The following is a 14,969-nucleotide window of genomic DNA, read 5'->3' as shown; positions in this document are numbered from 1 at the left end:
AACAATCCACAACATGCAACAAATCATGAAAATCATCAGGACAATGACTGTTCTGACACCAGCTCTGCACCAAGTAACCACACATTGTTTTAAACATGGGAATCCCAAAGAAGTGTGACCCTATTTATGATTACTATGATTAATACCTTCAGTTTTATAATCAGTTGTGACATACATCATCAGTTTTTATTTGGAGGCTTAAGTTATTAACTCAAAATGTTGATATCAATGCAAACAAAAGCAGGTCCTACTGGGCAACAGTAACAAATAAGAAATCTGAAATAGAAAAGATTTCACTTACTTTAACAGAAGAACATGAATATCTGCTTTAAATAATCCAAAACAGTATTGGTCTCCACATTAAAAAAAAAATTAAAAACTGAATCTGAAATGTTGGAGTGCTTGTTCTGGGTTTTTTTTGTTTTAGTTATAGAAATATAATTTTGCACTGGTATCAAGCCTGCAATTCATTCCATCAGGTTTTTTGTGCTGTTTTTTTTTTTTTTTTTTCCCTTCAGAAAAGAGCCTATATGTACTTTGCTTTACCAATACATATTTGTGTCTTTTGGAAAGCTGACTTAATACAATATGTTAAGCACAAGGTACCTTGAAGTTCTGAGGGTGCTGGGACTCCATTTAAGTAATGAAAGAACAAAGCAGAACATCTCAGAAAAGGCATGATTCCAGCTTTTAGATTCCTCCATAGGTGCCATCCTGAGGAAATTTCTTTCAAGGCACTTAAGAGAACAACAACAAAAAAAATGTCTTTGCAGTTTCAATGCTATATTGAGCAAGTCTTCAGTCATATTTCCTATTAAATAATGCTTGTTTGAACTAAAGTCAGTAAATATAATGTTTATTTCAACACTAAGATCAACACTACAATAGATTCAAAAAAGATAACTTGGACACTTACTTAAGGGAAACTTTGCATAGGTATTTCAGATTCTAACAAGTTCACTCAGACACTGAAAGACTGCCATACCTTCCTGTACACTGGCAAAGAGATTTATACAGCGTAAGCACAGCTACTTCTTCTTCACTGCTAGTGTTCTCTTGCTCCATGCCATTCTCTTCTGAGGAACAAAGAAATAAAAGAAGTTTTCTCTATAGCTTGTATAGCAAGAACGCAAATTTTGAGAAGATTAAAACTAAGTGAAATATTCCAATGGACAACTCTTCACCAGAATATCATACAATGGTCGTGTTTTCTGCAGCATATCTCATACTGTAACTCTATGCTGCTGTTAATTCCAGTGAGGTGCTGGTTTCCTTGCTTGACGTTTTTGTTTTTATGGTAATTGCTTGGAGTTTTTTTGCTTTTGGTACACCAGTTCCTCTTGCTAGAAGAGGCACCGATTCCTTACACACTAACTGCAACTTATTCATCAGACAAAATTTAAGCCAAGTTTCTGCAATAAACACTTCCAGACACAACTACATTAGCTGGAGAGCAGGATTCACAACGAGTTAGGCCGCAAAGAAGTCTCCAATGTAAGTAATAAAGACAGGAGAGTGAATTTTCATGTGTTACCAGTATTTTCAATGGAAGGAAAAAAAGCATCAGCAATTTTATTTTGCCACAGCAAACTGCATACATTTACCAATAGCAACTGATGTGTTTTCTAAGTGCAGATTTGAGCCATCATTTCAGTAAAAACTGAACAAAAGTGGCATTACCTGTCGATGAGGTAAGTAAAATTTGTATTATGTGTGCCATTGTGACAAGATGAAACAGGTGAAGATCTCCAGTGCCAAGACTAATCCCTGAAAAATCCTGACAATGTATGGCAGGGAAAGAGAGCACCAAGCTGACCTGGAAAAGAAAGCAGGTGTATTATTTTCTTTTTAAATCTTCCAATTTTCTCTATTTATGCTGCAAGTAGGCTAATTTTGAAGCTCATTAACCAGCCATTACTTAACAGAACGATGACTGTCTTTTTTCTTATTAAAAACATCCAAAGTTTACATTTCTCTTCATTTAACTCACTTGCATTTACAGAAGTAAATTGCAAGAAAAAATGTCTTAATGGTCTTAATCAATGATAAATAAATAAATGTTGTAATGATGAATATGCAGAAAATGCTGAACTTTTTGAAAGATTTCTCACCCAGAGTTCAAGTTTCCAAGGAAGTTTTTACACAGTACTTACTGGAACACAACATTGTTAATATATATTAAGGAATACTTACCAATAAATGAAACATGTCGATATCAAGTATGCATGGAAGGTTTCCATTTTTTTCATTAGGCACCAGTGCTAAGTATTTTAAAGAAAAAATATATTTACCAATTCAATACTTAAATACAAAAAACATTTCAGCTTATTTCAGTTATGAAATGAGATCAATCTCCTTGGTTAACATGCTTAAAGAATTTAACATACAAATATGTAATTTTTAACCAGAAGCATGAGATTTCAAGAGTTGTTCAATACTATTGTACAAGATTGTAAGCAAGCAGTACAACATTGCCTCCTATCCTTAGTACTGTTTACAACATAATGGCCCAGAGAGGTTGTGGATGCCCCGTCCCTGGAGGTGCTCAAGGCCAGGCTGGATGGGGCCTGGGTAGCCTGGTCTAGTATTGAATGTGGAAGTTGGTGGCTCTGCATGTGGCAGGGGGGTTGAAGATTTATGATCATTGAGGTCCCTTCCAACTTAAGTCCTTCTATGACATAGTGTCATTCATTGCAAACTTTTGCCTACTTGACTACTGTATTAAAATGATACAAAAGCAAAACAACTGCAACTAAATGCTGCCATTACTACTCTTGATAGTGCCTCTCTTTACTGCTAGTGTTCCCAGTGGGATAGAAAATGCCACAGCCATTTCGTGTTCTGATCACAGATAGACTCAATCAAAACACTAATCCTTGTCCATCAGACAGCTGTTCAAATGGAAGCTTCTGAAGTTTGCTTAACTTTACAAGACTCCCTGGACTCACTTCATGTAAATCATTTGCCTTATAGACTCAAAAACACTGCTAAGTCTTTAATTCTTTTTTTTTTTTTTTTTAATCTCTAATTAGGAAAGAGCTAAGAATTAGTTCTTCTGTCTCAGTACCATTCACAGTAACCATGAAATGTGAGCTAAAGCACTCCAGATAACAAAAGTCCACACACTTAATAGATTCCAAGTACCTCCATTTAAAAACAAGCATAAATAAAATTTCTTGAAAATGTTAAAACATATTTAAAACTTGGGAATAACCACAAACATCCTTACTCTGATCAATAAAAAACAGTATAGTAAGAGCTGAAACTGCAGCTGAGTGAACAGTTCTACAGTGCAGCTTTAAGCATTAAGTTGCAAAGTATAAAAGCACTGCTACAGTAAAAAAATATATTATATATTATGAATAATAGAAGAATATTGAAGAATATTGAAGATATTGAAGAATATCTTAGTTGAAGACTGTTGCCCTGATGGCCAGAATATTAACAGATCAATATTTGTGACATTTTACAACTATTTCTACCATCAAATATTTCAGCACTGCTCAGATTTTGGATGTTCTTACTTTCATAAGCATAACACCGTGGAACTCTAACCCACACTTCTGAATAGGCTTCTTTGAGAAAAATCTGACCAGATAAGGGTCTTTCAAAAAACATTTTTTTTCAATAGGCTATCTTTATTTACAATTAATTCATAGAACACTGACAGATCAAAGAACAGTCCTCCTTATTCTTTGCCTTGGAAAATAAAATATCAAGTACTGTTTTTCATAAAAACAAGTAGTACAGTTGCTTATCTAACTGTACAGAGGGACTGCTGGAGGGAAATAGAGCTTTAAAGAAATATAATCTCAGATTTAAATAAAACAACAACCAAGCCATGTGGAACTGCTTGCTACAAAGTTCCAGTCAAATAGCTGGCAACATTCTGTTCTGCTTCCCACAGAAAAGTGCTCAATCATTGCTATTATAAGCTGATGTGAAATAAGCTCTGTCTCACAAAACTGTCCATCATTTGCTGAAGTAGGTGGCAATGATTTCACTAGTAATTTCAGTGTGGGCATGCGTGTAAAAAATCTCTCTGCTCTACCAACATTCAAAGTATCCCAGCTTTTAATACCCTTTCAGAGCAGTCCTCTCATGTAATTATTGTTCCTCATCCTTCAGCTTTACTAGAGTTCTACCCCTTAGAAAAGATACATTCCACTATGGAACCTAAAATTTTACTCTGGAATCTGACTGATGTTCAAACTAATTATTTCATTCTTAGTACTGTTATTTATCAGTAAAAAATTCCTAGACTATCTAAAGAAGTTTAACTTCAGAAGTGTCAGTCACCCATAACCTTCAAAAAAAAAAAAAAGCATCATATTCATCTGACTTTAACAGTAGGCTGAATTCCAGACTTTTCAGCTGTATTTGTAAATGATTCAAGCCTGGAACATGTTGGATGCTTTCATCAAAATTCTCAACTAATATATGACATTGTGTATTACATCCTGCCTTATCACAAAACCTACTTTTTAAAGACAGGAAAGCTCACAGATACATTACAGACCTCAGGTAATATTGTATTTCTTTTCAATACTACAATAAGCACAATTATTTAACTTAACTTCCTATTTTTCTTAATTCCAATATATAACTTTTCTACTGTGAAAGACCACACTTTTTTCTCTTTCACTCTTGAAACCTTCCAGAAGCAGCAACTGAAATCCTGGGAAAAAAAAATCAACACAACTTCACATGATTTGCTTGAAATTCATGCTGGAACTGCAAACTAAGAGATATGATATTTTTTTCTCAGTACAATGAAATATGTAGGTACACAGGTGGAAATACTGATTCGTGGTCTGTAAGCATCTATCTTTAGCGGGGGGGAAGGAGGAGAAGAACAAGGTGGTGAACTTACATGCTAAGAGAGTACAAAAGTGACCCTGTACAGCTGAAAGAGATGAGACTGTCCAGTGAGCTGCTGCAAATCTTGTTAATGATGTAAGGCAGTCATCCTTTAAACACAAAAAAAAGAGATATTTTCACAGTTAACTAAATTCTTCAATATGAAAAATACTTTCTGATTTACAGCAATCTTTTGGGCTCCTCAGCTGAAGTTTGAGGGAGCAGTCTGAGTGTTTAAGAACACAACAGAGACATTGATGTTCATACAATTATGCAAGTTTCCTTGGTATTCTTATTTTGACTGCTACAAAGAGAAACCTTGGCCTTACTGAACTGCTGTGCATTAATGAATAAAACATTATTTTCGTCAGTATATTTAAAAATAAATCTAAAATAGATTTTTTAATAATTAGATAGATTGACTAGATAGTAACATCCTGAAAAAGAAAATTATCAAAGAACTACAGCTTAAAATTTAGACATTCTGCATTAAAGAAGCACAATTCTTTTTCTCCTGATAGAGAAAGAAATTGCTATTTAATCCTTACCTGTCGACAAGGTAAATGGCCAAATAATGGCTTATCTTCATCAGCTAGAATTCGTTCTGAGGAAGACAAGAAAATACAAGAACATTTTAATGTTGTAAATTTAACTAAATTCTGAAATCCATGTTGTAAAGGAACAAAATGAATATATTAGTACCTATGGTCTGTATTGTGTAAGCACAGCTTCCCCAGCACATTATAGGTACACGTGGATCTTCTTCATTTGGATGAACCTTCAAGCCCACTTTGTATGTTGCTGTACCAAACGTTGTCAGCATCTCCTTAATACTTTCAGAATATGGATTCCTGAAACAAAATAATATTACTAATTAATTATTTCCCCTACTGACAGCATAATACTTTTAATGTTGAGCATTCATCCTATATAAATTTTAAAGTGAGAACTCCAGTATCTCTCTCTGGATCTTTGGATTCTTTAAACCTCTTTTCTGTGTTAGCTACATTCCTCGTTACTTTTTTATTTGAACCAGTCTCATTCCTTTGCCTTAAAAATACATAGTCTTCAAAGCTAATAATTAAGAGTAAATTAAAAGAATTGTGGGTTAGTGATGACAAAATTCATCAGCAACAACATGGGTGTCTTGCATTTTTGTGTGCAGTCTGCAGACATGTCCATAGCATGTAAATAATTACCTTCTCTCCCCAGATGAAGAAGTGATAGAGTCAAATACAAACACAGTAACAGCTGAAATTACCCTCAATTTCCCAGACTTTCTTCATGCTTTACATGTTGTGCTGAACTATCTATAATAATGAATCCTTAATTCATTTAATAGTAATAAAGGGGGAAAAAAACCACAATCCTCACACTGAAATTTATACAACTGCAGGTCCTCTCTGCATGCTCACGAATCACATCTTCTTCCGAAATTCTATCAACAGTTTTTACTGCTTGTGGTTTGGATTCCAATATCATCATAATAATAGGATCGACTTTTCAAATAAAGCAAAATTCATAGTTTTCACCTATATTATTGAAATAGCAGAGAAGTCACATTCTATTTCCATATTACTATCTCATGAGAAGATTTGAAAGATTTAAGATGTAAATACATACTTCGGTTTGTAATCTGGTCTAAATCCTTCAGGTAGTTGTAGTTGATCCATTTTTTCTGAATTGACAGAATTATCTATAACAAGAAGTAATAAAATATTATTCACCTACACATAGTTTTTACATTATAAAAAGGTGCAGGAACACATCACCAGAAACTGAAATACTAAGCTATTCTTGCCTGTTCTACACACTCTTTGAGCTCCACAGTGGTAGAACCACAACGTCAGGCCTTCCGCATGCACAACATAACATTTTCACATACAAATATACAGAGTTTTTCAGACTTACTTGAACGGTCTTCATCTCGAAGTAAACATAGTGCTTTTATTTGCTGAGATATTGTTTTGATCCATTGAGTGAGGTTTGGTTGGCCTGAGAAGTCTAACCTGTCCAAAAATAATTATAAGAAGACATGTTATTTGAAGACAAACTATATTCAAAATTAATATTTCATAGGCATCTCTGATCTTCTGTTTCCTCAAGAGAGTCATCCACATTTTTTTTCCTGCAAGTCCTACACATTATGGGCCTTTCACACCATTCCAAACCACATAAAAACTGAGAAAGGTCCACAAACCAAACAAAGAAGCAAGCAACTTGAGATTATCAAAAGAGAGAACAGTAAGCATTTCCAAAGGCAAAAAAGTAACCCAGAGAGAATTTGTTTTTTTCTGAGATCATTAATAGCCTTTGGTTCAGGTGGAGGTTTGGGGAGTTTTTAATTTTTTTTTTAATAGATCCCAGAAATTGCTCTCAGTGACAGCAGTGAGAGACCAAATCTGCAACTTCCAGTATCTGGCTTTTATAACAGTCTGAGTAGCACAAATTGCTTAAAATTAACAAATACTCATATCTCATACATACAAGCTGATTCCACAACATTAAAAAAAAAAAATTGCGGCTCATTAATAACAAAAAATAAACAAAAATCAGATCTAGAACAAACGAGAACTAATTTTGAAGGTGATTTTAAAGTCAAAGCACTGAATTGAGTTAAGGATTGCCTGGAACGTTGAAACTCTTAAGTGGCTTTGAGGATTGTGATTTTTGGGAGGTTGTTTGTTCCTGTTTTTTATACTTGCAAAGGTGTATATAAACAAGCAAACAGACCTGTTAAACAAAACTCTTGGTGGTGGAAGCAGAGGAATAACAGTGTTGCTTAAACATTCACAAAGTGGGCAAAGGAATTCACCATTTTCTACATCATAACTTGTGTGTACTCGTAATCTTTGTTGCCTTCGTTGCTCTTTTGCTTGGACAGCATCAAAATACCTATGAAAACAGCAAGATACATTTGAGATGCTATTAAAAAATTTCCTTAATACAGAAATTCATGAATACTTATGAAGACACTTGTTTTCCTTTTCCCAGACATGTGAAAGAATTATTTGAAGGAAAAATCTCCACCCTTTCACTAATCAAGTATTTGATCAGTCTAATTGCAGGCTATCCCAGTTTTTGGCAGTCACAAAATTCTGAAGTTTGTTAGACAATCACAATCACATTTAAGCTTGAACTTTACCAATATCCATTTATAAGAAGGGTGGGAGAGAAAGTTAGAAAAAATGTTGAAGGATTAAGAAAAAAAAGTCTTCATTTTCCCATAAAATTACAGACGATGCCACGAGCATTACCCATGGGCAAATAGAAAAACTGGTGTTTGACCTCTGAACCCTACACAGAAAGGAACCAAATCCACCTCTTTGCTGCATGTAACTGCTGCCTGAAGTCTCTAGGATAGTTTAGAGTATGCCCTACAATATCACAAAATTGGTCTCTGAACACAAGCAAAGGACATTTCAGGAGTTAATGGAAACTACATAGGACTGTACATCAGCTACACACTAAGAACTGAAGAAAGAACTGAAGACATCTTCAGTGAGCACATATGAAAGACTACAAATGAAACTTGCATGGGAATCACCACACAGCTGTGGACACAATCTCCAGGAGCCCCTAACAGCCTTTACAAGTAAGGCAGAATTTGCAATGAGGCACCTGAGAAGCCACGCCATGGACCAAAGCACGGGCCTAACAGAATTCAGAGGCTTACCAGATCATATTTGCCACATAGAATTGGTGATACAAAGCACATTTGTCCTTACACTCTCCCACAAAAAAAGAATAACTGAAAAGGTTTAACAAGGAACAAGGGATAAAGCTCAGTTTGTCAAAGATAAGCTCAAATTAGGACGTATGCTTCTAGTTCAAATGAAACATTATGGAAGAATTAGAAGTGCAAGGGGTGCACTGTCATTTAAAACTTCAATAAAGAGCACAAGCAGCAGCAGGAACATGTCGAATGCTGTGCAGTAAAAAAAAAAAAAGAACCTGAGCTTCAGTGTTCAGGTATGTGTGTGCCACAGGGCATGATGTATATGGATAAATATTCAAAAGGAATGAAAGCTGTCATGTGCAGCTTCAGATTCTTCTTCACTGAGATGAGAAAGCAAATGAAAATTATTTTAAACATGCTTACAATGTTTATAACAACATACATATTTTTTAAAGCAGTAAGCTGCTTTCATTGCTTTATGGCACTGCTTTTTAAATTTACTACAGGGTATTAGTTTTGCAACTAAATGTTGTACGTGCTGTGCTATTTGGACTTAACTGAAACATAGCTTTTTACCTTTGCCAACAATGAGCATGCATAATATGGCCACAGCTACCCGTGTGTGTTCCACATGACAGATCTGGATGCATGAACAATGGGTCATGCTTTTCTGCATTCAAAATGAAACAAAAGAACATCGAAATTAACATTTATCTCAAGAGTTCACCGCAGATAAAAGATTTAACTGCATTTGCATTATAACTAAACTTTATTACAAAAGAACAATTCGTTTGATGAAGCATGAAGCACACTACTAATCCACAACAGAAACTGTTTAGCTCATTTTGAATTTTTGTTTTGAGTGTATGTACTGTGCTTAGACTTCAAACCTGGATATCAGAGATTCTGGGCCAAAGTCCAAAGATTTGTCTGCAGTTTTGGTGGTTTAGTTTTATTAAATAATGAGACTAAGACCGTTAATCTTCAGGGTCAGAGTGCAACATGATTCAGTATGAAATTTTTTTTTGTGTTTGCATATACAGAATCCAGGCATCTTTGTAATAATGCCATTAATCAAAAAAAAAAGTAAGCTGCTTCACAAAGGCTTTTTCTTTTTCCTTTTTCTTTTAAATCAACACCACTACGAAGCATTACAGATGATTTAACTGAGAAGAAGGCATACTCCTGCAAAAGCACAAAGATATACCAGCACTTCTTTCCCTATAATATTATGAGTCAGTTTAAAAACAAACATTTCTGAGCTTGGCTTATTGTTTTTAATATTTACAAATAATTTGTCAAAAATAGCTGACAGAACTCTTTTTGATAATGTTTCACAGTTATTTCATGTTATTACTTAGGACACGTAACCACCTCACTTAAAACTCAGGAGTTTTGCCATTTCTTATAATGAAGTCATTCACAATTACACAATTAGGAAGGCTGCTTTAAAAGAAAATGTGGTCATTACAGAGATCTGACATTCATTCATCATTATGAATACTACTTACCAGGGTCTGGAATAATTCTGTTTCTATTTTTAGACAACACAGTTGATCTCTGAATGAATGCTGCCAACACCATAGCTCTACTGTCCACTTTAACTTCTTGCTCCTCCTGACACAATATACACATAACAATCTGTCTGCGTTCAGCTACCCTAGTTTGCTCTGGTCCCAGGGCTGTGAGTTTTGCATCTGAAATTACAGGGCTAGAATACACAAAGAATATTAGTGAGCACATTATTTGGAAGATAAACACAGTTCAACCATGCTTCAAATGCAATTAACATGCATTCTAGGCATTCTAGGTTTATGATAAATGCTCTCTGACAAAACATAGTTTTGGCACACACACACACACATATATATATATATATATACACTAATGTCTCTAGAAAAAGTTATGCAAAAACATTTTTCCAGGAAAAAAAAAAAAAGTACACCCCCTCATTAGTAAGAGAACTGCTCCAATTCAACACAAACTGTATTAGTGACCCTCCAATATCGCTGTAACTTAATTGCCTGGAAAACACTCCACTTCCCCACAAAATCATTAACATGCTTCAATTTGTATTTCCAGCTACAAGCAAATTTTCTTTCAGATCCTCACATGCATATAATCAGCAATTTCCTATTTACTGTGTCAGTCTTTTCAGCATTATCAACGAGCTACTGGATGACTTAATACAAAACAAAATTATTTGCATGTTGATGTTAAGCACTGCGAGGATGGCAGGAATAAATACGTATCCATCATCTTGCCAGCAAGTAGGAGGAAAGGGCTCAATTTACTGCTCCTTTCTTGGTATTTAAAAAACCCTTTTAAATACTTTTCCAAAAACACTTTTTTTAAAAAAAGCACTTTTTAAAACAGTAACAATAGGACAAATGAAAAAGAAAAAAACTCCAATGAGATTTCATTACCTATTATCACGCACTCCAGAAGTTGAAGTATCCAGCTCCTCCAAAGTCTGTTGAAAGAGTTCTTTGTTCTCATTAATGAAGTGCCGCTGCATCTCAGACATCTGGGCCATTATCTTCTCCCTGCGCAGCCTAGCAATCTCAGCTTTTCGCTTCCTCTCAGCTTTGTCTTTATCACGTGAACTCTGAAATTTTATCATTCAATTAGTATTAATAATCAGCCATTTAAAAACAATGTTAAAAAGGACAACTTACGTTAGCTGCTGCCACATGGAACTTATATTAACCCCTAAGCAATTAGAGTCCCATAAAAAGATAAAATAGTCTATCAAAAAATTCTAGGGCCCTCTTGGCTTTGGCTCACATTCAATGCCAGAGAGAACTGCAGATCCAGAAGAGTACTTCTCCCCCACCTCAACCCTTCACCACATTTTGTATTTCTCTTCCCTTTGAGCACTCACAAGACAAAAAGGGAAGTGACAGGCATCTCGTGCTGCTCTCCCTCTGCACTAGTTGTATTCTTAAATGCACTACAGTGCTCTAAGGCCTGTGTTTCTGAGACATTCTGTCCAGATAAATTAAACAGCACAGCTCATCTGGAATGATTTGCACAGTAAAATAAATGAGTGCATTTTTAACAATTTTCAATGAAACCGAAATAATAAGGAAGAGTTGGATCCCCTAACTGCTGTGATCAGTGCTATAAGAAGTTCTGGTAAACTCGCCTAAGACTTGCAGGCTACAGTATGTAAAGCAAGGTAAAAATAGACCTGAGATTCTCCTAATAGGTCTTGCAGACAGGTTTGTTTGATCTACAAGCTGTGAGACAGAAGTAAAGTTGAAATCACTGATGTTTTCCACCTTTGATTCAGAACTGTGATCAGAAACAGTCTGTTGCTAGTCACAATGTGGACCTGTTTCAGATCAGCTATCTGCCACAGCTTTGTTTTACCTCCTCCATAACAGTTCCTTCGGTCTCAGCCACAGGACTTGTAGAAGAGCTTTCTCTTAGTTTCTTAATGGTATTAAAAGTCTGTACAAAAACAAAAACAACAACAAAACAAAATCTCTCAGTTTGTGACATGAACATAATTGTGCAAACTGCAACGCTGACCAGATAACGTGTTGTCTAGGATTCCAAGAAAAAGAAAAATATAAGGTAGACAATAAAACAACATGGAAATCATTGCAGTAGAATTAAGGAAGTTTCAACAATCTTCATTTCACGGTTTTCATAAATTGTATGAAACAGATGTACCTTCAAAATCCACCTGATCATGTCCTTGTGCACTTCCAGATGAGGCGCATTTTGCAGTGTTTCTAGCATAGCGAGTATACTAGGGGAGTTATTGGGTGCCTCTCCTGGTCCTGAGAAAAACCAGAATGACAAACTCAACGCTAGCTGCTACCAAAGAAAACAAAAAACCAACACCTGCATATATATTCAACAACTAAAGAATTCCTTCAACTAATACGTAACTTTCACTCCCCCAAGCATTTTCATTATTAATCTCTAAATCCTGAAAGGTTAGAGGAAATTGTCCTAGAACTCTCATTCACTAAGCTTTACTTACAAGACCAAATGCATTGTACATACATCTCCAATGTCTATTACCCTGGAAGCTGCTGTGTCAAACTTGCAACGTTGTATTTCCCACCTATTTTCAATTGAAGAATTCTAGCAGTTTCATGTCTTAATAGAACTACAGGCACTAGTCAGAAGATGCAAAGAAGCATCAAATATATTCCAATTTATTAAGAACAAAGCAACAACTTTTGCAAGTGTGTCTGATCATGTACAGCAATCTTTGTTAAAAGTGCTACAATGATACTGAAAATTAGATCTCACGGGAATTATTCTAATTCTGGATTTTTCTGCACAAGGGATTAAGTATCACTGCTACCAAAGGTACTACCATTGCTACACATATTTGAAGTATATATAATCTGGTCAACTTTTCCTGCAAAATCTAAGAATTTTTATAGAATCATAGAATCACCAAGGTTGGAAAACACCTAAAAGATCATCCAGTCCAACCGTTCACCTATTACCAGTAGCTCCCACTAAACCATGTCCCTCAACACAACATCCAGTCTTTCCTTGAACACCCCCAGGGTCAGCGACTCCACCACCTCCCTGGGCAGTCCATTCCAGTGCCTGACCACCCTTTCTGAAAAGTAATACTTCCTAATGTCCAGCTTGAATATCCCCTGCCGTAGCTTGAAACTATTCCCTCTGATCCTTATGTATTTATAATATTGAAAACGATTTTCTATGGATCAACAAATATACTCTTTCAATAAGTATTGTTACAGAAGAAAAAAATATGATGGACTGGCATTTTCATTTACTTAAAATTCGCTCTACTTATGAAGAGAAAGGCATACTTGATATTTTCTGAGTGAAGGTAAATGTTACAACATTCTCCTCACTGAGATTCTCCAGATGCTGTTTTTCTTCTTGTAGTGCCATTCCAATCAAATGCAAAACCTAGATAAAAATTATCAGGTTTAGTTCTTTTTTTTCTTTTAAAGCATGCATAATCTCTTTACATAGTTCAGGTAGTTCATTAAAAGTCAAAGAAGTCAATACAATTAAAAAATACATAAATATTTTCATATTTTCATATTTCTTAGCTTTAGTCTTAAAAATTGGCTGCTCTCATCAGAAGTTTATGCACATTTTCAATCCTCTCTAAACACATGCAAAATTTAACCATCCAAAAGTTGAAATTATTAAACCAAATTCCAACTTTCTATATATTGATGGTTGGATGAGATGAACTCAGAGGTCTTTTCCAACCTTAACGGTTCAATGATAAAACTTTAAAATAACACTAACTTTACTTTCAGGTCAGTGAAAAGCTGCAACCTCCTTGAAATAAAAAAAAAAATAAAGTTACTGTGTTTGGCACGAAAGTAGCCTCAATGGCATTTTAAAGTGAATACATTTAAATCTCAGTGGAGTCAATCCTGAGTCAAACACTTTTTCCATCACATACAAATTGCCAGAATGCTCTAGTACTCCAGATATGCCAGTAAGCCTTCTAAATCTACAAACAAACCAATTTAAATGACTAAAATACACACTCATTCTTTACCATACACACAGTGTTAAATAAGGGAGCATACCCTTTGCAGCATGGACTCTGACCAGGCGTAGCCATTGTGCTCTACTGCCCACTGTAGTATTGTTCCCATAATGCACAGCATGACATCAGACTGCAGAATATTAACCAGACTTGCAAAAAGTGGGCAGAAAGGAGGCAACACTGGTGGTGGAAGTGCTGAAAAAGAAATGAGAGTTTCACATTTCAGCATATTAAATTTACAACACCCATATCAAACATCTGACTTTCAAACAGCTTAACATTTTAACCATGCACAGTATACAGCTGCTGGATAAAAAGTAACACAGATAGTAGGCTGTAACATTCAATACTGCTTGTGTGTAAGGAAAGCTGAAAGAATAAACTAGCATAGATCAGATTCCTGACTACAGTCAGAAAGATAGAAGAGAAACTGCTACAGCCCCACCAATATCTGGCTAATCCAAGACGTGTTATTCAGGGCAATACACAGTTTGACAGATGCTTCTCTTTCCTCCCCTCTTCTAAGAAAAATACCTGTATCTTCTCTGTTCTGTCTTTTCAGCTTTCTTTGTGCTTCTTCAGCCTGAAATAGAATGATGCCAATATTACTCAAAACCTTCAGAAATATAAAACTTAGAAAAGCACTCCTATTTTCTTAGTTATATTGTTGCTGTTTCTCTCCACCTTAACCCTGCCTTAAATAAAAGGAGGAAGCTTCCATGTCCTTTTTGTACATATTATATCCTACATGTCAACCTCTTATAAGGCCTCCATTTTTGAAATTAATCTTTCATCTTAAGCCAGTCTGGATTCTTTAGTAGTAAAAACCATAAAACAAATTATAAAATGGTAATGTCCATAAAGATGTTAAAGCACTTTCAGTCTAACAAGTCATAAGGGAACTCACAGACAAAA

The 14,969-nt window shown here is 35.2% G+C and overlaps 1 protein-coding gene across 3 annotated transcripts in view; it reads right to left on the bottom strand.

Moving 5' to 3' along the window:
- Nucleotides 1-14,969, bottom strand: part of UBR2 (ubiquitin protein ligase E3 component n-recognin 2) — a 52,056-nt gene that overhangs the window by 7,493 nt on the left and 29,594 nt on the right. For all 3 annotated transcript variants that reach the window (XM_085219323.1, XM_085219325.1, XM_085219324.1), the window contains 18 exons: nt 14,589-14,637; nt 14,095-14,249; nt 13,351-13,453; nt 12,221-12,330; nt 11,915-11,995; nt 10,966-11,147; nt 10,051-10,250; nt 9,116-9,209; nt 7,594-7,755; nt 6,772-6,869; nt 6,484-6,556; nt 5,563-5,711; nt 5,409-5,464; nt 4,874-4,970; nt 2,194-2,261; nt 1,681-1,816; nt 986-1,076; nt 607-737 (listed from right to left, as the gene is read on the bottom strand). In XM_085219323.1, coding sequence (XP_085075449.1) covers nt 607-737; nt 986-1,076; nt 1,681-1,816; nt 2,194-2,261; nt 4,874-4,970; nt 5,409-5,464; nt 5,563-5,711; nt 6,484-6,556; nt 6,772-6,869; nt 7,594-7,755; nt 9,116-9,209; nt 10,051-10,250; nt 10,966-11,147; nt 11,915-11,995; nt 12,221-12,330; nt 13,351-13,453; nt 14,095-14,249; nt 14,589-14,637 — 2,035 coding nt within the window. The remainder of the gene's footprint in view (nt 1-606; nt 738-985; nt 1,077-1,680; nt 1,817-2,193; nt 2,262-4,873; nt 4,971-5,408; nt 5,465-5,562; nt 5,712-6,483; nt 6,557-6,771; nt 6,870-7,593; nt 7,756-9,115; nt 9,210-10,050; nt 10,251-10,965; nt 11,148-11,914; nt 11,996-12,220; nt 12,331-13,350; nt 13,454-14,094; nt 14,250-14,588; nt 14,638-14,969) is intronic.

Source organism: Meleagris gallopavo, chromosome 2, assembly GCF_905368555.1.
Source record: "Meleagris gallopavo chromosome 2, MGAL_WU_HG_1.1, whole genome shotgun sequence".
NCBI lineage: Eukaryota > Metazoa > Chordata > Aves > Galliformes > Phasianidae > Meleagris > Meleagris gallopavo.
This window is presented reverse-complemented; position numbering and strand designations above follow the sequence as displayed.